This window comes from Podarcis liolepis (genome assembly GCF_965112155.1).
Source record: "Podarcis liolepis genome assembly, chromosome: 14".
NCBI lineage: Eukaryota > Metazoa > Chordata > Lepidosauria > Squamata > Lacertidae > Podarcis > Podarcis liolepis.
The window spans coordinates 46,880,884-46,901,937 of NC_139569.1; the positions used below are offsets into that span (position 1 = coordinate 46,880,884).

The window sequence follows — 21,054 nt, forward strand, 5'->3', positions numbered from 1 at the left end:
AATCTGGTGAACCGGGTTTGATTCCCCGCTCCTCTACATGCAGCTGCTGGGTGACCTTGGGCTAGACACACTTCTTTGAAGTCTCTCAGCCCCAGGGAAGGGAAAGGAGAAGGTTAGCCACTTTGAGACTCCTTAAAGGGAGTGAAAGGCGGGATATCAAATCCAAACTACTCCTCTTCTTCTTCTTCTTCTTCTTCTTCTTCTTCTTCTTCTTCAAGGGCAGCCCCGCATAGAGCAAATTACAGTAGTCAAGCCTGGAGGTGACCGTTGCATGGATCACTGTGGCCAGGTCGGGGTGGGAAAGATAAAAGCTTTTAATTAAAAGCTTCCCTAAACAGGGCTGCCTTCAGATGTCTGCTAAAAGTCTGGTAGTTGTTTTTCTTTTTGACATCTGGTGGGAGGGCGTTCCACAGGGTGGGTGACACTACCGAGAAGGCCCTCTGCCTGGTTCCCTGTAGCTTGGCTTCTCGCAGTGAGGGAACTGTCAGAAGGCCCTCAGAGCTGGACCTCAGTGCCCGGGCAGAACAATGGGGGTGGAGGCGCTCCTTCAGGTATACTGGACTGAGGCTGTTTAGGGCTTTAAAGCTCAGCACCAACACTTTGAATTGTGCTCGGAAACGTACCGGGAGCCAGTGTAGGTGTTATATGGTCTTGACGGCCGCTCCCAGTCACCAGTCTAGCTGCCGCATTTTGGATTAGTTGTAGTTTCCTGGTCACCTTCAAAGGTAGCCCCACATAGAGCGCATTGCAGTAGTCCAAGCGAGAGATAACTAGATATTGTTGCAGTACCATTCCCATGCAGGGAAATGCATGCAAGGACAGGCTCCAGGCAGATTGAGCAGACGAGACCAAGACTGGGTCCAACAGTCAAGAAGGTGGTTTCTGTAGAGGGAAGTGAGGGGGCAGATGGGGCTCGTTCACCTGGGAAGGTAGCCCATCTAGGAGAAGGAAAACTCTGACCCTAAACCTCTTCTGTCTTGCAGCTACAGTGGAACCTTAGTTCTCGAACAGCTTAGTTGACAAACATATTGGCTCCCGAATGTCGAAAACCCGGAAGTGTGTGTTCTGGTTTTCTAACATTTTTTGGAAGCTGAACATCTGCTGCGGCTCTTGGCTATTGTTTCCAAGGCGCCTGTGCCAATCGGAAGCCGTGCATTGGTTTTCAAATGTTTTAGGAGTTGAACAGATTTCCAGAATGGATTAAGTTTGAGAAAACAAGGTTCCACTGTATATTCGTTTGTGAGAAAGGCTTTGGGAGTAAGCTCTGAGGGAAAATCCATACCTGTTGCCTTGTGGGACGTCTTCGGGAGAAGAAAAGGCTAAGGAGTAAAGCCTAGAGAAATCCATAGGGGGGTCCCTAAAATGGTCGGATGGCGTCTTGTGCGCTTCCTTCTGGCACCTGCTGCAGCCAAGCTGGTGCCAAACGTATTGCTCTGCTTTCCTTTGGACCAGGGACACGGGTGGCGCTGTGGGTTAAACCACAGAGCCTAGGGATTGTCGATCAGAAGGTCGGCGGTTCGAATCCCCATAAAGAGGTGGGCTCCCATTGCTCAGTCCCTGCTCCTGCCAACCTAGCAGTTCGAAAGCACGTCAAAGTGCAAGTAGATAAATAGGTACCGCTCCGCCGGGAAGGTAAACGGTGTTTCTGTGCGCTGCTCTGGTTCGCCAGAAGCAGCTTAGTCATGCTGGCCACATGACCCAGAAGCTGTATGCCGGTTCCCTTGGCCAATAAAGCGAGATGAGCGCTGCAACCCCAGAGTCGGCCACGACTGGGCCTAATGGTCAGGGGCCCCTTTACCTTTACCTTCCTTTGGACCCCATCAGGAATGCCAAAGGGGATGGTCTTGTTGTCTGAGCAGTCCAGGACCTCCAGACACACTGGCCTGGAGAGGTCCCCTTTGCACTGCTACTGCAGCAAAAACAACACAGGAGGCAGCAGTTATGATTTATCAGTCTCTGCAGCCACAACAAGTGCTGTGATTCTCTAATTGTTTGGCACCCCCTGGAGGTGCACTCCATTGTCTCTCAAGACACACGGATGCCAACAACCACTGCTTCCATCAACCCTGGCCATGGCTTATGCCACCTGGGGCCAATAGGAGTCAAGAGTCGATCAATGTCTGTAAGGTACTACATTGGCTACCCCATGTTTATTTGAAGAATTTAGAACACGCACATCTCTTTCTGCCTGTGTCTCAAAGCAGCTTACGAAAAATTAAATCCCACCCAGAATGTATGAAATTCAAAACACAGACTAAAACTTCAGAAAATAAAAAGAGCAGAGCAGCATTCCGTGGTGTCAAGGCATCCTGGAATAAAATGGCCTTGATCTGACACTCGAAACTTTGCTGGGGCAGTGATTGCCTTGTTTCTGATTTACAAGAAATAATGGGTAAGGCTGAGCTACCTATGCACACTTACCTGGAAGTAAGAGCCATTGAAGATAGTAGGAATTGCTTCTGGAGGTGAGGAGCATGAGTCTTTTAATAATTATGTGAAGGGAAAAGATTGAGTAGAGATTAATTTCCGCTCATAATACCAGAACGCAGCATCGCCCAGTAAAATTGTCTGGCAGCATGACTCAGGACAAAAGAAATTATTTATCTTCCTAATGCATAATTCACTTACAGAAGGGATGCAGAACCACCAGCCCTCCAGTTCTTCGACCGCACCTCCTCTCAGTTCTGAGTTCTGCCCAGCAAGGATGATGGGGATTTGTTTATTTTTATACACACACACACACACACACACACCGGCATATAAAATCAAAGCAGCTTGCACAAATAAAAATGTACAATACTCTAAATTTTAAACATAATCTGGCTGGACTACAGGTTTCCCACCCTTGGCTTATCACATCCATGGCAACAAGTTCCATGGTATGGGGGCTATTAGCAATGATAGGTAAATGGAACCTCCATGTCCATAAGCAGTGTACCTCGTGAGTGCTGTTTGCTCTGGATGTTGTTGGGCTCCAACTCCTATCGGTCCTAGACCGTATGGTCAGACGTAATGGGGGTTGTAGTCCACTGGATGGTCACAGGTCCCCCAACCCTACTTTAGGCTTTACTTTTGGGTTTCCCATAACATCTGTGTAGCTACTGTTGAAAACAGGATATTAAACAAGGTGGGTGGGAACATGTGGCCCTCAAATTATTTTTGAATTTTTTAAATTTTACTGAATTTATATGCCGCCCTATACCCACAGGTCTCAGGGCCACTTCCATCATCCGTGATCAGTGGCTGTACCAAAAACATCACGGTGTCCAACAAAATCTGGATACAGTGGTACCTCGGGTTACATACGCTTCAGGTTGCAGACTCCACTAACCCAGAAATAGTGCTTCAGGTTAAGAACTTTGCTTCAGGATGAGAACAGAAATTGCGCTCCGGCGGCGTGGCAGCAGCAGGAGGCCCCATTAGCTAAAGTGGTGCTTCAGGTTAAGAACAGTTTCAGGTTAAGAACGGACCTCCAGAACGAATTAAGTACTTAACCCAAGGTACCACTGTAGTCACATCCTTTCCCCACTCCTGGACTAGGTAGACTTTAAGTCTCGTCTTGTGGGACTCTTTTGTTATGTGTTTAGGGACACTGGTAGGTGGAAACAAAATTTTAAAAAATTCTTCCAGTAGCACCTTAGAGACCAACTAAGTTTGTTATTGGTATGAGCTTTCGTGTCCATGCACAAACAAACTTAGTTGGTCTCTAAGGTGCTACTGGAAGGATTTTGTTTGTTTGTTTGTTTCGACTACGGCAGACCAACACGGCTCCCTACCTGTAACTGGTAGGCGGATGAGAGAGAGACAATTTGTGAGTCAGTGGCAGACACTGGACCTGGTCCTGGACCTGGACCTGGTCAGTGGCAGACACTGGACACTGGCAGATACTGGACCTGGGCACACATTCGGTTACAGATGGGCACAGATGGCCCACACCATTTTGGTGCCCAAGACAGAAATGTCTAGATGGCAGCTATCCCACCCCAGATGGTATAAACTAAATAATAAACCATTTCCTGCTCTGATGTTGCATCTCCAGAAGACTAGCAGCGGTTTTTTAAATTACTTGCTCCTTTTAACTGCAGACTGAAACTGGTGCCATCCTACAAGCAAAGCACAAAGTAGATTCCGGCCTTGCAGGGGGTTGGACCCTCGAGGTCCCTGCCAGCTCTGCAGTTCTATGATTCGCTGAGCCATGATTCATGCTCCCATGGAGCTATCCCATAATGAATGATCCTGCAATCCCTTTCAGTCTTAAGGGAGGGAGGGAGGGAAGGAGCCAATGCAGAACAATGAGCAGAGCATGTGGACTGCAGAGTACAAATGGGTCTCAATTGTTAGGATATTTCCGTTCCACCTTAAAAGGGAGCAGGATGTTTATGTCACAGCCTGCGTATTTCCTGTTCACAGGATGTTTATGTTTGCTATTGCTTTCGTTTCTCTCTCTGTCAAAGACACTGACGGAGACAGTCCTGTCTTTCTTTGTTCTGATCAACGCTGAATAAAAGCTTGTAAATAATGCTCTCCTGAGTGCGACTTCTGGCTGTACATTATCTGCTGATAAGAGTGTGCATGAGCCCTGGAATGTGGCAAGGTATTTCCAGGAAACTCGTGTCGCTAATAGATGATACTGCGTGACTACGGGAGATCGATGGATCGTCCGGCAGCCGGCTTGGGGGCCATGATGGACTTTATCTCCCTGGCAGTATCCCAATAACAATGTCCTCCCCGTAGCTGAAAGTCACTCTTTGTCAGCAAAGATGTGAAAGTCACCCAGAGACTGCAGTGGCAGGAGAAAAGACCATTTTGGTTTTTGGGCACAGGAAAGAGGAACATGGGTCACTTGCACACACGCACACCCGAAGAACAACGTGGCCTGGGGAAAGCCAACTCCGCTAGAGAAAGAACATCTGCGGGGAGTTTGTTTTATCCTTCCCCTTTTTTGATACAATCCTGAGTTTGCAATGAGAGGGAGTGATTTGCTGGTAGCACCATAATATGTGCTGAAGCCCTCAGAGATCAACGGGCAGGTATAGCAACCGCCTGTCAGGCTCTAAGTAGATTTAAAAGGCACAGGAGAAGGCAGGCCTTAGTGGAACTAACAAGCCCAAGGAACAGGGATGCTGCGTGAAGATGTGCTGACAAGTCTTGACCACAGCCATGAGTGTAACCAGATTCACACTATCCACATGTCCAGCAGGTGGTAGCAACGTAACCCACAAGGCCGCAAAGCAAACAACACACTGAAAACAAAGACCTCACAGGATTTCTCGTTATGATATGCCCCTCTGGAAGTTTTGCACAAATCCAGAAATTTACTGAATAAGTTAAATAATAAGCCCTACGCTTTCAGCAATAAGAACTAGATGGTACAACTGTAAGCATGAGAGAGATCATTCAGGCATTCTCAACGGCTAGCAAATTAAGCACAAAAAATTAGAGGAGTCTGGGGCAAGGGGAGAGCGCAAAGATAAGCTCTGAGTGCCCCTGTTTACTGTTGACGGTGCAGAGGACAGCAGCAGTCAAGGCATGCCATGTCATTTGTTTTTTATTTGAAGGAGCTAGAAACAAAAGACCATCTGACTAGTACCAAATGAGGGTTTCACAATGCATCCTGGGTAAACTCATTACACAAGGGATCCTGACACATGCAAATCCTCCCACCGTAGGGACATAAGAAGCTGCCTTGTACCAGGTCAGACTACCCATTCCTTTTGGTCCACGCCACTGTCTACCACAGGATCTCCAGGATCTGAAACACAGAACTTTCCTGTCCCTTGCCCCATCTGATCATTTCAGTTGGAGATGCCCAAAATTCAGCCTGGGACCTTCAGCAGGCCTTTGCACCGAGCTCTAGTTCCTCTATCTTTCTTGTCATCCGTTCTTTTTGTCTTCTCAGTTCAGTGAATCTCCGCCTGAAGGCTGGCTGATGGGGCCTTTTGGAAGATGATGAGGTCCAGTCATCGGGAGAGCTGGCTGAAGGCAGGCTGCTCACATGACTGAGGACAGAGACCTGGATTTGACCGATGAAGTAACATCAGGAGAGACAACTCCATTCGGGGGAAAGGCAGATCCTATTGAACAGCAACCAGTCAGAAATCCCATGGATAGTTTCGTCTGCTTGCAGGAAACTACCAGCTTTGAAGCTGCGGCAGATAGAGGTCAAAATAGAGAGAGGGGAGTCAGCAAGTTGTGAAACCAAGAGGAAGTTGGTGGCTGGTTGGCCCATTTGCAGGCTCCCTCTCTTGATTTCTCGTCCCTTTACAACTCTCAGTCAAAACAGGAAAGCTATCTCCACAGAACAGTACCATGCTTCATGTGACGTTGGATGATATGAATGCTTGATCTGCGATGTGCAGGCAACATGTGGCAAACAGGCCTGCTGGAAGTGGCCCCAAAGGAGTCAGATGGGAATAATGGTGCAGGTGGTTAGACGCCTTCACACTCGAGGTGCCACCCAGTTTTGTAATTCCAAGTCCTCCTCCCTGAGAACTGGTTTTCTCCTACTTTGGGGGGCCTGCCCTGAAGATGTCAAGAGAGTTAACTGGCACCCAGCGAGGAGGGCCTGGAGTCCCAACATGCAAAAAGCCTGGTTTCTCCTGCAGATGCAGAGCTGAGGAAGGAACACTTCCGAGGTCCGTTTGGGTGGCCTGTGCCTTCCAGCCTCACCTTGGACACCTCCTCTTCCAATCCATGCAAGCAACTGCAATCCCAAAATGTTCTGCTCTGGTCCAACGCTCACCTGTCCTCCGCAAGAAGTCACTGCTCAGCTGCAAGGCAACTGGAGGGTTGCGTGGTGACGGGATAGAGCAGGGACATGTGCTCTGCTCCCTGGATGGGCAGCTTGTGGCTGGCGTAGTGGTGGATGATCTCAGGGACGTTGTCAAATGGAGGGCTGTGCTGGCCCAGGACAAATTTGTGGTCTTCAGTCTGCAAGAGCTTCATGTGAAGGAAGCCTTGGCTGCTCCTAGGGGAAGGAATGGTAGGTGGGTGGGTCAGCAGTGGGTTGGATCAGAGGTCCTGGGCCTCTTTCTCTCCTAGCCCTCTTTTCCCTGCTGGGTAGCCCTCTCTCAGCTGGTTAAATCCTCCCCTCTCCCTGCAATTCCAGTGCTGATTGACCCCCATGTATTGAGCTTTCTCCTAAGCTTAAAAGCAGCATGGGATAGGGAATTTCCATCAAAATCCTCTTGTGTAGCTCGGTGGGGGAAAGGGGATTGGATCTTTATATGGAGCTCCATCCCTTCTTCCTGCTGCTCAATGGGAGAGTATAACGTGGGGTCTGAAATATTAAGCAGTGGGCAGGAAGCAGACCAGAGGTGCAGATTGCATATTTCTGTAAAAGAGGCAAGATTCTTGGAGACTATGCATCCTGACCAGAAAATGTGCATATTGCCTAGAAAATGTACAGGAGACGTTTGATATATATGCACATTCCCCAAGGCTTGTTGGAGATTATGCGTACCCAAAGAACGTACAAAATTCATCCACGATATGTACATTTACCCAGGGGTCAGCAAACTTTTTCAGCAGGGCGATGGTCCACTGTCCCTCAGACCTTGTGGGGGGCTGGACTATATTTTGAAGGGAAAAAATGAACGAATTCCTATGCCCCACAAATAACCCAGAGATGCATTTTAAATAAAAGGGCACATTCTACTCATGTAAAAACACACTGATTCCTGGACCGTCCGCAGGCCAGATTTAGAAGGCAATTGGGCCAGATCTGGCCCCCAGACCTTAGTTTGCCTGCCCATGCGTTTACCCATGCCAGTTTGAGAGTATGTATATTGACCGAAAAATGTGCACATTCCCCTCTTCATGGATGGTTTATGTGCAGATTCTCCATGAGGTCTGGCGAATGTGCAGTTCTAATGCATATTAACCACTCAAATTACACTCCCCTTCCACTTACTATTCTTTCCGGATGGTCTCCCATCCACCTACCAACCACACCGAGACCTGCTTAGCTTTAGCAAGTTCCAGATTGCAACCTTTTTGTTGCACGGCCCCATTTACTTCATCCTAATGCTCCCTGAACCCCTGCCAGGCTTTCCCAGTGAAACTCCATGAACTAGTCAGCTCAGAACAGTACGATGCATACAGAATCCTCAATGCTCACTCACTCACTTCAGGGAGAGGGAGAAGGCATCATGGCTGCTCTCACTGTTCCGCACCAGGTAACTGGCTTCTCTGCAAAGTCGCAGTAGCCCCTCGGCACCCACTCGGCTCAAGGTCCCATGATACCACCTGTGGAGGAGAAAGGAAGTCATCCACTCATACCCCTATAGAGAGGTCCTTCAGGAACCTTCAGCTGGAGACGTGAGATACTAACCTAATTTTAAAATAAACTGAATAATAATAGTTTGTGGTCCACACGCACCTACATACCAAGGCATGAATTTCTCCACAAGGAGCCATATAAATAGAAGACACCTGAAGGTTTTCAGCCTGGATTAGGTACCACCTTTGTCACTTCAGAAAGATTCAAAGGGAGGCTCCAGAATGAAACTCATGATCTACAATGCACAACTAAAATTGACGGAGTGGGCTTAGGACTCAGTTGGAACAAAGGTTCTCTCCCCCGGCTGTGGATGTTAAATTAGCACAACAAAGCTAAGACGGGTGTGAAAATCACCTGTTGTTGCTGTTGTGTATGGCTATTGTTCTTCTATTATATGGGTGTGGGGAGCCTTTACTGGCCTTATCTCTCCACCCATGCTGAACCAAATGTGAGAGGTGGGAGGCCCCCTGTCCATTTGCCAATCCCCTGATGTCACTATGATGTCAAGCGATGCTGCACTTTGAAGCTCCGGTTGTCGAGACTTCAAAGCACAGCACAGGAACATGCAGGAGCTCACTTTACACTCCCAACTGTTATTTGAAGCCCCACTCTAATCTGCCCCACAGCATCTGATGAAATGGGTTTTATCCACACAAAAATAGATGCCACAATGAACCTTAGTCCGTCAAAGAGTCACGGATCTCTTTTTTTGAGCTCGTTTCACTACTGCCATTTTTGTCCAGATTGTTATCATCAGTCGCTGCTTATTGGCTAAGAGGCCCAGGACGAGTTCTGGGGCGGGACATCGGCTTGGTGTCTCTGTCAACAGGAATGGCCAGAGAAGGGTTTTGCTGAAAGTGTTGTATTCCTACCACACAAAACTCAGCAGAGGAAGGTGGATAGGGTCAAGTATGTGGTGTTGTCAGTGCCCTGGTGTGTGATTAGACATACAATGAAGATTGCCAGTGTCCCTGTCCCAGCCTCCTCTCCTACGCTCAAGCTACTTACGCTTGGCTCTCCAGCGGCAAATTGGGATTGACGCGTTCACCGAAAGCTAACCCGTGCTCCATGCTCAGCCAGCATGCGCTACTCCTCTTCTCTGGGCAAGGCTGGTTCTTGACAGCTCCCTTGCCTTGGGGCAGAAACACATGAGTGTGCATGAAACAAGGAACACGTGGTGGCGAGTCCCAAGGTGCAGAACAAGAGCGACTCAGAAAGCAGGATAACAGATTGGGGAAGAGCGCAAGAAACTTGGGAGCCCTGAATTTATAGTGCAACATCAGGGCGTGAGACAAAAAAGGAAGAAGGTGGAGGTGGAAAAAAAGTGACAGGAGATCACATGGCAGGGCTATCCGGTAAACATGCAAAGGAACTGAGCTAATAAAATGCTGTCCTGATGTTGGGAAAGGTTGAGGGCACAAGTAGAAGGGGAAGACAGGGACGAGATGGTTGGACAGTGTTCTGGAAGCTACTAACATGAGTTTGACCAAACTGCGGGATGCAGTGGAAGACAGGAGTGCCTGGCATTCCCTGGTCCATGGGGTCACGAAGAGTTGGACACGACTAAACGACTAAACAACAACAACAAAACCCCACTGAACACTATGGGGCTTGCTTCTGAGTAAGCGTGCACAGGGTTGCACCACAAGGCCTGTTATGTAGTCTGAGAGATTCACTGCAAGCAGGAAATCTACCCCCTGATCACTGGAGGCCCCATCCTTAACTTTTTAGTATCTCAGGGCCAAAACATGTTTTGTCTACTTCCATGATTCCCACCCCCCGTGCCCCCCGGGTTTGGTGTGTTTTAAAAAATGAAAAAGCAACTTCAGGGAGCTAGAGGGTTAAGGAGATGAGGGCTCTTTAAATCTTTCACTGCCAGCCACTCTAAAACCACATATCTCTCCAGCAGCTTTGCTTCTCAACAGGGAAAGGATGTGGGGACCACATATGCTTTCTACCATGGAATGAGTCGACCAACTCGGGAGGAGGCAATTTTGAGTGGACAAATTGCTGGCCAGAAAAGGGATCAATGGCTCCTCGCATTCCTCCCTGCAAACCAATGCCCCCTGCGGCTACTTCCCTGAAAAGCATAAAAAGGAGTCCACTAAAAAGTATCAGTCACATAACTGTGCTGTGTAGCCCTTAGCCTTTGAAGTAGGAGCTGCCCATTTTTCAGATTCATCATGAGGTCTAGGAACTTTATCTTTAAATACAAGATAAAAACAAGAGATTTGTGGGACCCTGTGTTGTCTTGCATGTCTGTGGAGAAATTGCTGCCACACAAATGCCCAGACCCTCTGCCTATATTATCTCAATGGCTGGAGCATCCATATTCCCATCCCAAAGATTGTGTGGTTTGTGGATACCCACTACTGACATCCAGGGGTCTGGCCAGAGCTTCAGGGTCCTGGAGGCTGGCGCTGGTATCCTGGAGGCTTGGCGGAGCATCAGCCGGCAGGCATCTGGCGCTGATGCTCTGAAGAGTGGGTGGTCCCTCAGCATCCATGTGGTTCGCAGCGCTGTCTAGCTGGCCAACGGGCGGGGGCCATGGCAGCTCCTGAATTCCTTCGATTTCAACTGGACGGATCATTAGGAGAGAAAAGAAAGAATTCTGGAGGGAGGCTGGCTAGATATTCCCAGGGAGCAGAAAGGGCTTAAAGCCCCCTCCCAAAGAGCTGCTCAGATCAACCTATCAGTCCCCACAGCAACATAAAAAAAGACATTAGGATGTCCAGACACCCAGGCAAAGTGATGGAATGGCCAACCATCGGGGATAATGGAAGCTGTGTCCAAAACATCTGATGCGCACCAAACTGCAGAAGGCTGGTTTAACTTTTAGCTTGGCTCTCCATCCCACCATGAAAACATAAATAAAGCAGATTCTGTTAGGGACGGGCAAATCTGTCATATTCAGTTTCTCAGGGTTTGTCAGGTTTCCAATCTTACGTTCAGTTTGCTACATTTCCATATAAATTTGTGATCTTTTGGAATGTCCTTGTAAAAATCCATCAGAATTTTAGTGTGGATTTCTCCTAATACACATACTTTTGTATGCAATTTTGCCTAATATACGCTTATTCCACAGCAAGATTCCCTAATATAATGCATTTGGTATGTCGTTTCAGTAATATGTGCATTCATATGCCTGCTTTGCCCTGCTATTTGCATTTTTGTACATGTTACGTGGCTGCAGAACTGCATTACCTCAAATAAGTTTGAAAAACAGCTGTGTCTCAGTTTGCCTAGTGTAAATTTGGTAGGTTCGCCTTTAAATGAGAGCTGAATTGAAATTCCATCCTGGCTCCCTGTCTTTTGTCTTATGCCTGCCTAATCCCACCTATCCCCCAAACCAAAAAAAGTCCGTGTGCCAATGCTCCCTTTGGCTACTTGCCTGCAAATACCCTGGAGATACGCTCCTTTTTCCACTCCCAGGGCTGATCATATTCCTCCGGTGGCCGCTCATCGTCTTCTGGCAGCCACGAGTATCGGCACTGCACGCCAGGTGGTTGCTGGAGGTCAGGGTCCATGCAGTTCTCAGGTGCTTCATAGGGAATGTCATATAAGTGCAGAGGTTTTTGAGCAGCTAGCGCATCGTTGGAGCCGGTTTTCTGGATCTCTGGTAGCAAAGAAGGAAAGATTTCACTTTAAAGCAGGCTTGCAAATAGTTACTAGCCTGCAAAAGAATTTTACCTGCCTGCTGGGAGCTGGCAGAAGAGGGATAGAGAGCTCGCTCCCTCCTGCAGCAGTTTGCGGTATCTTTTTGCAGGGCACAGAGAAGGCATAGAGTGCCCCAGACCACTCCTGTGTCTGCATGAGTTTCCATGCACTTGTTTGCATGCCATTCTTTCTCGCTTCTTATGGCTACTGCTTAAAATGCAAGGCCATTTTAATATCCAAGCACAATTCCAAGCACAATTCAAAGTGTTGGTGCTGACCTTTAAAGCCCGAAACGGCCTTGGTCCAGTATACCTGACGGAGCATCTCCACCCCCATCGTTCTGCCCAGACACTGAGATCCAGCGCCAAGGGCCTTCTGGCGGTTCCCTCACTGTGAGAAGCCAAGTTACAGGGAGCCAGGCAGAGAGCCTTCTCGGTAGTGGCGCCCTCCCTGTGGAACGCCCTCCCCCCCAGATGTCAAAGAGAACAACAACTACCAGACTTTTAGAAGACATCTGAAGGCAGCCTTGTTTAGGTAAGCTTTTAAAATATCTGAAAAAGGAAACTTTGTTGTTAGATCTGCTGTTAAAAAAAAAGAAAAAAGTAAAGAGATTGATACAAATAGAAGTTCTTCCCCTAGAGGGAGCTTGTGAAACTGTTATTAAATTTGAACTGGGGAGCTTTGCAACTGCAAACAGATTAAGATTGTGGGAACAGACTTCTGACCTTGCATAACAATGTATTCAGACGCTCTGGTGCGTGCTTTCTGCAAGACAAGTGTTTTATTGGAACAGTTACATGAGAAGACGGATTTGATGACTGTTGCAATTAGAAATTTTGGACAGGTAGTGGGTATCTATATAGAGCCCACCCAGGAATCAACTCAGGAGTGTGCTCTGACAGATCAGATGAGGGAGGAGGTTGTTGCTGGACCTCGGGTGGCAGAGATGGAGGGAGCTGTGGCCCAGCAGGAACATGAGTTGTTGGATCTGACAAATGAACTTGGAAAAAGCCAGATTTGGAGAGATAGAGTTTTGTTTGGCTTGGAGATGGGGGGCTGGATAGACCCCCCCATGCAGGGATGTCTTGACTTTTCAAGTCTGGCAATGGGCCGTGAGGAGTTTGGGGTTGTGGGGGTCCTCAACTCTGGAGGGACCTTGAGACATGCTTTTAAATACCACATGGAGCTCAGTGTGGACTATGGAAAAGGGGCTGATCTGTCGAGAAGGGACAAAAATACTGTCAAGTTGGAGTTTCCACGAGTGAAAGGACCAGGAGACAAAGTAAAGTACAGGTATAAATATGAAGAAGATCTGCGGAAGGGACATGGATTTCCCTTGTTTTTTCTTTTTTTCTTTTCTTCTTTGTTTCTTTGTTTTTTCTGTAATTTTAAAATGCTTAATAAACATCTTTTTTTTAAAAAAAGTACACTTGAATTAATGGCTCCTCCAGTGACCTGTTGAATACTGAATATTCATTGATTGCACAAAGCATACGTGGTGTTTGGAGGCCATTCAAGTCTTTATTGAGCCTTCCTTCTGATTTGTTTACGGGGCAGTTATACCACAACTGGAATTCCGCCTGTATCCATCCTGATTTATTTGCACTGTTTGCACACCTTCCTACTGACAATTCGTAGCAACCCTGGCCGGCATCTGAGGTGGAACTTTTATTAGGAGATTGCCCAAAGTTTTTGAGCTTTTTTAAGGAGACCAGCCAAAGTTGCTGCTTTTTTAAAAAGTGGATTTGTTCCACTAAGGTAACAGAGCACTTCAATCCACTTGAATTTCCCAAACCTACAGTTCAAGTATACATTTGAGCCCCTCCTGCAAAATACTGCCAGTCTGGACTGCTGCAGGTTGCTTTTCGTATGCAGTGACAGGCAGAGACAGCAGTGACCATAATTTAACTTTCATATTTGGGGCAACTGTTAAGTGACATGGTTAGGAGGAAGAGAAGGAAGAGAATTTCTTCCAGAACAGGACTGCCTCCTTCCGGGTTTGTTCTTATTTTTAATGCACATTTCTGGTGTTGCATCAGAACAGGACTTGAGGAATCCACATTCACTCAGCCATGAAGCTCCCTGTGGCAACTTTTGGCAGCCACCCAATCTTTCACTGGAGTGAAAGATTATCAGTCATGGGGGCAGGGAGAGTGTGCGTATGAATTTAACAGCGCTCAGCTTTTTATTTTATTTTTAAGTTGCTGTTTTGTTACTGTTGATAATATGGTTTTATAGATTATATATGCCATATTGATTTGTTAATCACATGAGTTTTGTTGTAACTGCGATATTTAGCTTATTTTTAGTAGCTGCTTTGTTAATAGCGTTTTATAGATTGTAATTGTTTTCTTGATGATTTGTTACTTATTTTATATCACTGTATTTGTGATGTTCCATTATGTTTTATTGGGACACAGGTGGTACTGTGGGTTAAACCACAGAGCCTAGGACTTGCCGATCAGAAGGTCGGTGGTTCGAATCCCTGCGACGGGGTGAGCTCCTGTTGCTCAGTCCCTGCTCCTGCCAACCTAGCAGTTTGAAACCACGTTAAAGTGCAAATAGATAAATAGGTACCGCTCCAGTGGGAAGGTAAACAGTGTTTCCATGCGCTGCTCTGGTTTGCCAGAAGCGACTTAGTCATGCTGGCCACATGACCAGGAAGCTGTATGCCAGCTCCCTCGGCCAGTAAAGCGAGATGAGCGCCGCAACCCCAGAGTCGGTCACGATTGGACCTAATGGTCAGGGATCCCTTTACCCTTTACCTTTTATTATGTTTTATTATGTCTTCATCCTTTCATTAAGTTGGAAGGGACCCTTGGGATCATCTCATCCCACCCCCATATTTTTTGTAAGCCGCTTTGGGCTTCATTTGAATGAAAAGCGGCATAAAAATACAACAAATCGAACCAAATCAATCAAAATCTCAGCCTAACCTTCCTCACAGGGTTGCTGTGAGGATAAAAGGCGAGGGAGGAGCTGTCTATTCTGCCTCCAGTTCACTGGAAGAAAGATGAAATTTAAATGTAGTAAGGGACACGGGTTGTGCTGTGTAAGCCACTGAGCCTTGGGCTTGCCGATCGGAAGGTCGGTGGTTCGAATCCCAAAAAACAGAAAATATCACAAAATTGTGAACTCACAGCTAGAACAATGAGCATGCCACTACTGCGATTTTTTCTGTTAAATACTTTCTACTAGCTTCGTGAACATACAGAAGCCAACCTGGAAACACAATAAACCGAAGGATGAGGTTGAAACAAACAAGTACTGAGTGTAGGAAAATAGAAGATAATGAAATACAGTGGTGCCTCGCAAGACGAAATTAATCCGTTCCATGAGTCTCTTCGTCTAGCGTTTTTTTCGTCTTGCGAAGAAACCCTATTAGCGGCTTAGCGGATTAGCGCTATTAGCGGTTTAGCGGCTATTAAAGGCTTAGCGGCTATTAAAGGCTTAGCGGATTAGCGGCTAAAAGGCTATTAGCAGCTTAGAAAAAGGGGGGGAAAGCGGGGGGAAATCGGAACACTTGCAAGACGTTTTCGTCTTGCAAAGCAAGCCCATAGGGAAAATCGTCTTGCAAAGCAGCTCAAAAACGGAAAACCCTTTCGTCTAGCGGGTTTTCCGTCTTGCGAGGCATTCGTCTTGCGGGGCACCACTGTAAAGATCATATATGACACTCAATAGACGTCTTTGCACTAGCTCAGCCTTCCCCAACCCAGTTCTCTCCAGATGTGTTGGACAAAAGCTCCCATAGTCTCAGACCATACTGGCTGGGACTGATGGGAACCGGAGTTCAAAATACCCAGATTAGAGAAAGCTGCATCAGAGAGCATCATTATGTTCCCTATTTCAAAGTTTTCCATCCAACACTGCAAGGTTAGTCTGACTCCAGATCCGGGAGGTCAAGAAACACAGAAGACTTAGCATCAAAACGGTACTTTACCAGCCAGCAACTTCTGAGCTTCATATGGTTCCATATAGCCTTCGCTTTTCACCCTTTCCTGCTCCTCGGTTTGACAACTAGTTTCTTGTCTAGTATCAAATGGATCTGCGTAGTCCTCCACTATCATCATCTGAAAGGGAGAAGACGACCCAATTAGTTAGAAAAATACGGTACTGTTTTATACCGAGTCAGGCCATGGCTCCATCTACTTTGGTACTGGGTTTCATTGTATTTTACCTACTGTTTGTAACATGTTTGCTCTTTCGCTTTGTGCTTTAAATCCATAATTCTGTGGAACCTGAAAGCCAAGGCAGCTAGTTTCCTTCACCTCCTAGAGGATAGTCGTGATGGCAATGTTCAGAAAAAGTTATTTATGTGTGCACCAACTGCGGCCCGTGTTTTGTTAGCCCCCAAATGGAAAACGAGTGAGGTCCCAACCAAAGAAGAATGGCAACTTAAGTTGACAGAATATGCACAACTTGCAGACATAACATATAAGAGAACAAGAAGAACATATGTTTAAAGAAGATTGGAAAACATCTACTGAATATATGGGAAATAATTGTGTACAGCTGAAAACACTGACAGCATTAAGATAAATTCAACAGCGTAAGTAAGTTTTGATGGATGCAATAATGGAAAACTGATTGGTATAGTTTTTGTAAAATATGCAGGGATTTATAATATGTAAAATGAACCATGGAAAGTGAAGAAAGGAAGTCATTGATATCTTAAGGATGTCAAATGTTTATTTTAAACTGTAAAACAGAATTTTATATATATATATAAAGTTCCAAGTCTGCCTTCACAGACTCGGAACAGACACCGAAACAGCAAGCAGTCGACATGACTTCTCCATACCTGGGAAAGCATTTAGACTTACAGTGGTGCCCCGCAAGATGAATGCCTCGCAAGACGGAAAACTCGCTAGACGAAAGAGTTTTCCGTTTTGGAGGTGCTTCGCAAAATGAATCTCCTATGGGCTTGCTTCGCAAGACGACAATGTCTTGCGAGTTCCTGCGGGTTTTTTCCCCTTTCCCCCCCTTTTTCTAAGCCGCTCAGCCGCTTATCAGCTGATCCGATAAGCCGCTAAAAGCCGCTAATAGCACTAATAGCGCTAATCCGCTAATCCGTCAATGGGCTTGCTTCGCAAGACGAAAAAACCGCTAGACGAAGAGAATCACAGAACGGATTCTTTTCGTCTTGCAAGGCACCACTGTATTTATACAAAACCAAGCTATGTAAACTGGCGTCTACAGCCCAATTAACTCGCCCTTGGCTTGCAGGCCCCTTCCCAACTCTCACCACAGGAGCCAACTCCTAGGGGCCAAGGTACCTTCAACCCCCTCCCCCCAATAAATTTCTGAGTTGACCACCTACCCCAAAAAGTTTGTGGGCATTGCCATTCAAATGACGTGCACACGCCATGTTTTGTGATCAATTATGTGGGTCGAGGCTTACCGCCCCCACCCCCAATATTTTATTAAAGTTGGCACCCCGACTCTCACCCATCTCCCCGATAAGGGAGAAGCTGGCAGGCGGGCAGTGTGAGAAGCCTCCCCTCTACCAACCAGCTAACCATCCCAAGCCCGCCGATCAGCAGCGCATCAAAGCAAGCCAAAGAGCACATTGAAAAGCAAAGGCTTCAACATATGTGAACTCATTCATGCAGCAACTAACAATTAGTCCCAGTGCTATGTTGTCTACCAAGGTGGCATTTACAGGCCTTCCAGAACATTTTCGCGGTTTGGTTCTGCACAGGAGAGCGCTGTTGCACAGCACTCAGAATCCACTTGTCGATTTCCCAGAGGCACCTGGTTGGCCACTGAAGAACAGGATGGTGGACTAGATCGGGCCACTGGCCTGATTCAGCTTGGCTTTCTGAGTTCTTATTCCTATTCTTTATTGAATTTATATACTGTCCTATACCCCGAGGTCTCAGGGCGGTTGACAGAAAAGATCAACATAAAAACCACAATATACCGGTATACACTGGACGCTCGGGTTGCGAACATGATCCATGCGAGAGGCACGTTCGCAACCCACAGTGTTTGCAACCTGCAACTCGCACATCTGCGCACGCGTGGGTTGTGATTCGGCGCTTCTGTGCATGTGCAAAGTGCGATTTAGTGTTTCTGCACATGCACAAGCGCCAAAACCTGGAAGTAACCATTCCGGTACTTCCGGGTTCAGCGCGATGCACAACCCGAAATCACACAACCCAAAGCGTCTGTAACCCGAGGTATGACTGTATAATCGAAATAAACAACAACAACAACAACTCAATAACACACACACCCCAAAAAGGAGCCACACAAGAAGTAACTTTCTAATGCAGGGGTAAGGCAGGAGCCTGTGGCCTCCAGGTCTTGCTGGACTCCAACTCCCATCCTCCCTGACCATTGGCCATGCTGGCTGGGACTGATGGGAGTTGGAGTCCAGCAACATCTGGAGGGCATTGCATGGGCTACAGGTGGTCTAGGGGGGGGAGGGGATAAGCAAATCCTGGTAACCTGTGGTGCCCAAAGGGCCATGAGTCAAGAAGAGCAGCCAAGGACGTGTCTATCCAAACCCAACACGACCACTTTAATTCCTGCCTTGCAGGGGTTGGACTAAATGACCCTGGGGACCCTTTCCAACTCTAGAATTCTGCGATTCTAACAACTGGGAGACAGACCCGTTTCAGAACTGCTGGCGAGGTGGCCTCCGGTCCATGCAGGGCGAGGGCACGGTCCTATACACGTGAACTCGGAGGTCGGCCCCAGTGGGCTCCCGGCTGCTTACCTCCGGGGAAACGTGTCTGGGATCGAAGACGAGAAGTCTTGCCCCGCCCGTCCCCAGGCTCCTTTTTGCGTTTTGCTGGGACAAGGAGAACAATGGGGGCTTACTTCCGAGTAAACAGGCTGGAGGCTGAAACGAAAGCCTCCCCTTCCCTTCCCACCCTCCGGAGAAATTGCATCGTGTAAACAGGGGCACCTCCGGCTCCAGCTCCCGCCCCGGCAGCCCCCCGACGGAGAGGGCGGCCCCACCTTTTCTCGCTGGCCCTGCGCATCGCCGGTCCCGGAGGCCGCGGCTGTTTCGGCCGCCTGCGCCGCTTCCACCCGGATGAGGCGCCTCCGGGGCGATCGGCAGCGGCGGCCGTCGGGGTCGGCGGCGGGCGCGGAGGAGGAGGCGGCGGCGCCGCCCGCGTAGGGGTCTTCGAAGTCCCGCTCCCGCTGCAGCCGGTAGGCAGCGAGCAGGTCGGGCTGCTCGGGGCCCGCCGCGTAATCCGGCTGCGGCGGCGCCGGCTTGGCGCTGCGGAAAAGCAGGCGCTCGCGGAGCCAGCGCGCCATGGTGCGCCCCGGGGCGGCGGCGGCGGCGGGGCGCACGCGGAGCAGCGGCGGCGGTCCCGGGCCCGCCGCGGAAGGGCCGGTCGGAGCTCCTGCTCGCCTAGCCGGCCGGTGCGGAAGCGCTGTGCCCGCCCATCGCCCCCGATCTCCCCCTCCTTTCCCGGCGCGCTGCTCCCCGAGACGCATCGGGCCTTTGGGGCGCAAGCTCGGCGACGGGGCGGCGATCGCCACGGAGCGCCCCTGACCCCGATCGCTCCCGTGGGGAGCCTTGGCCTCCCAGTGAACCCACAGCTTTAACAGGGCCTTGGGGGCGGGGGGTTCCTTTCCGCCTGCGTTCCACGTCCCCCCTCCCCATCGACGCGCCCCGTTTCCTTTTTTTTTAACATTGTGGAACAATTTATTCTTTTTTTAATAACTTTTTTATTCAAAATTAAAACAAAACATATTATCCAGAAACATATCATCCTTATTCCCCCCCCATTTTCCCCCTCCCCCCACAGAACCCCACCACCACCCCGACTTCCCTCAGTTCCAGTCTTTGATTTCTCTAAAAGTGCTGTTTTCTGCATGTTACGCAGTTGTATAGATCCTCAAACTATTTAGCTGATTATTGTCAATAAAAAGTTTGTGAATATTTATTCAAAGCCAGCTAAGGAATCCAGTTCGCTTTGTTGCATCTTCAAATACTTTGCAAAGGCTTCCCATTCATCTTTAAAGTCAGTTATCCTTGTCCTGTAGCTTGTATGTCAGTTTTGCCAGTTCTGCATGGTCCATCAATTTTTCTTGCCATGATTCTTTAGTTGGGGTTTCTTCAGTCTTCCATCCTTGTGCTATTAAAATTTACTCTCGCAGCCGTCACATACATTAAGATGTTTTTCAGCTTTTTTGGCAGATCTTTGACACGCCCCGTTTCTAAGCATAGCCCAGGATTCCCCCCTTTAAAAAACATGGTCCATGTTTTGCTCGGATCTCTGACAGTTGTTACCGGGAAATTGGAAAAGGGGTGAGAGACCTCTGCCCCCCTCCCAGCCTTGCCTCTCCACACTAGGAGGCAAAGACAAAGAGCCTCAGCTGCACATTACCAAATATAGCAGTTCACTGATAAATTTATCTGTGTACTGACTCAGTGGGGAAACTTTAGGAAATCATAAGAAAACGCATCGTGGTGTCAATGTTCCAATGGCATTTAGGACCCAGGGAAGTGAGGTGTAAGGGGAGGGGTGAGTGAGGCCACCATAATCTCAGATGTAGTCAAGTCCAGGGGTGATATCCTGCCCCAAGAGTGTCAGACAGATAACCATCTCAATCACAATGCCTACCCACCCCATAGTGGGATGAAGACAAAGTGGGGTATTTGACTTGACTCAGGGACCAGGGAACTATAAATGTTTTCCTTTATACTCTGATGGAGTATATTTGAGTGACAGGGCCATGCCTGGATCTCAGGTTCTACCTGAGACCACAACTTTTTCTGTGACATATCTATGATGTCTTGATGATGCTTCTGGAAATGGGAAACTTTGGGGAAACTATAAAATACAGTGGTACCTCCGGTTACAGACGCTTCAGGTTACAGATGCTTCAGGTTAAAGACTCCGCTAACCCAGAAATAGTACCTTGGGTTAAGAACTTTGCTTCAGGATGAGAACAGAAATCGTGCGGCGGCGGCTGGAGGCCCCCTTAGCTAAAGTGCTGCCTCAGGTTAAGAACAGTTTCAGGTTAAGAACAGACCTCCAGAACGAATAAAGTTCTTAACCCGAGGTACCACTGTACTGATGTAACCATTGTTTGGGGCTTCTCTCTGCCTCTTCTGTGTAGTAGTTTGAAGTCTTGTTTCTATCTCCTTG

At 48.0% G+C, this 21,054-nt stretch overlaps 1 protein-coding gene across 1 annotated transcript; it reads right to left on the reverse strand.

Moving 5' to 3' along the window:
- Positions 1-5,530: 5,530 nt before the first annotated feature.
- Positions 5,531-19,568, reverse strand: LOC310693555 (SH2 domain-containing adapter protein F-like). The gene is made up of 7 exons (XM_083475869.1): positions 18,908-19,568; positions 15,879-16,008; positions 11,673-11,897; positions 10,652-10,858; positions 9,290-9,413; positions 8,128-8,247; positions 5,531-6,967 (listed from the first exon to the last, which is right to left on the reverse strand). Exons 1-7 carry the CDS (start codon positions 19,391-19,393, stop codon positions 6,760-6,762), a joined length of 1,500 nt encoding a protein of 499 aa, XP_083331995.1. The 5' UTR covers positions 19,394-19,568; the 3' UTR covers positions 5,531-6,759.
- Between the last annotated feature and the right edge of the window lie 1,486 nt (positions 19,569-21,054).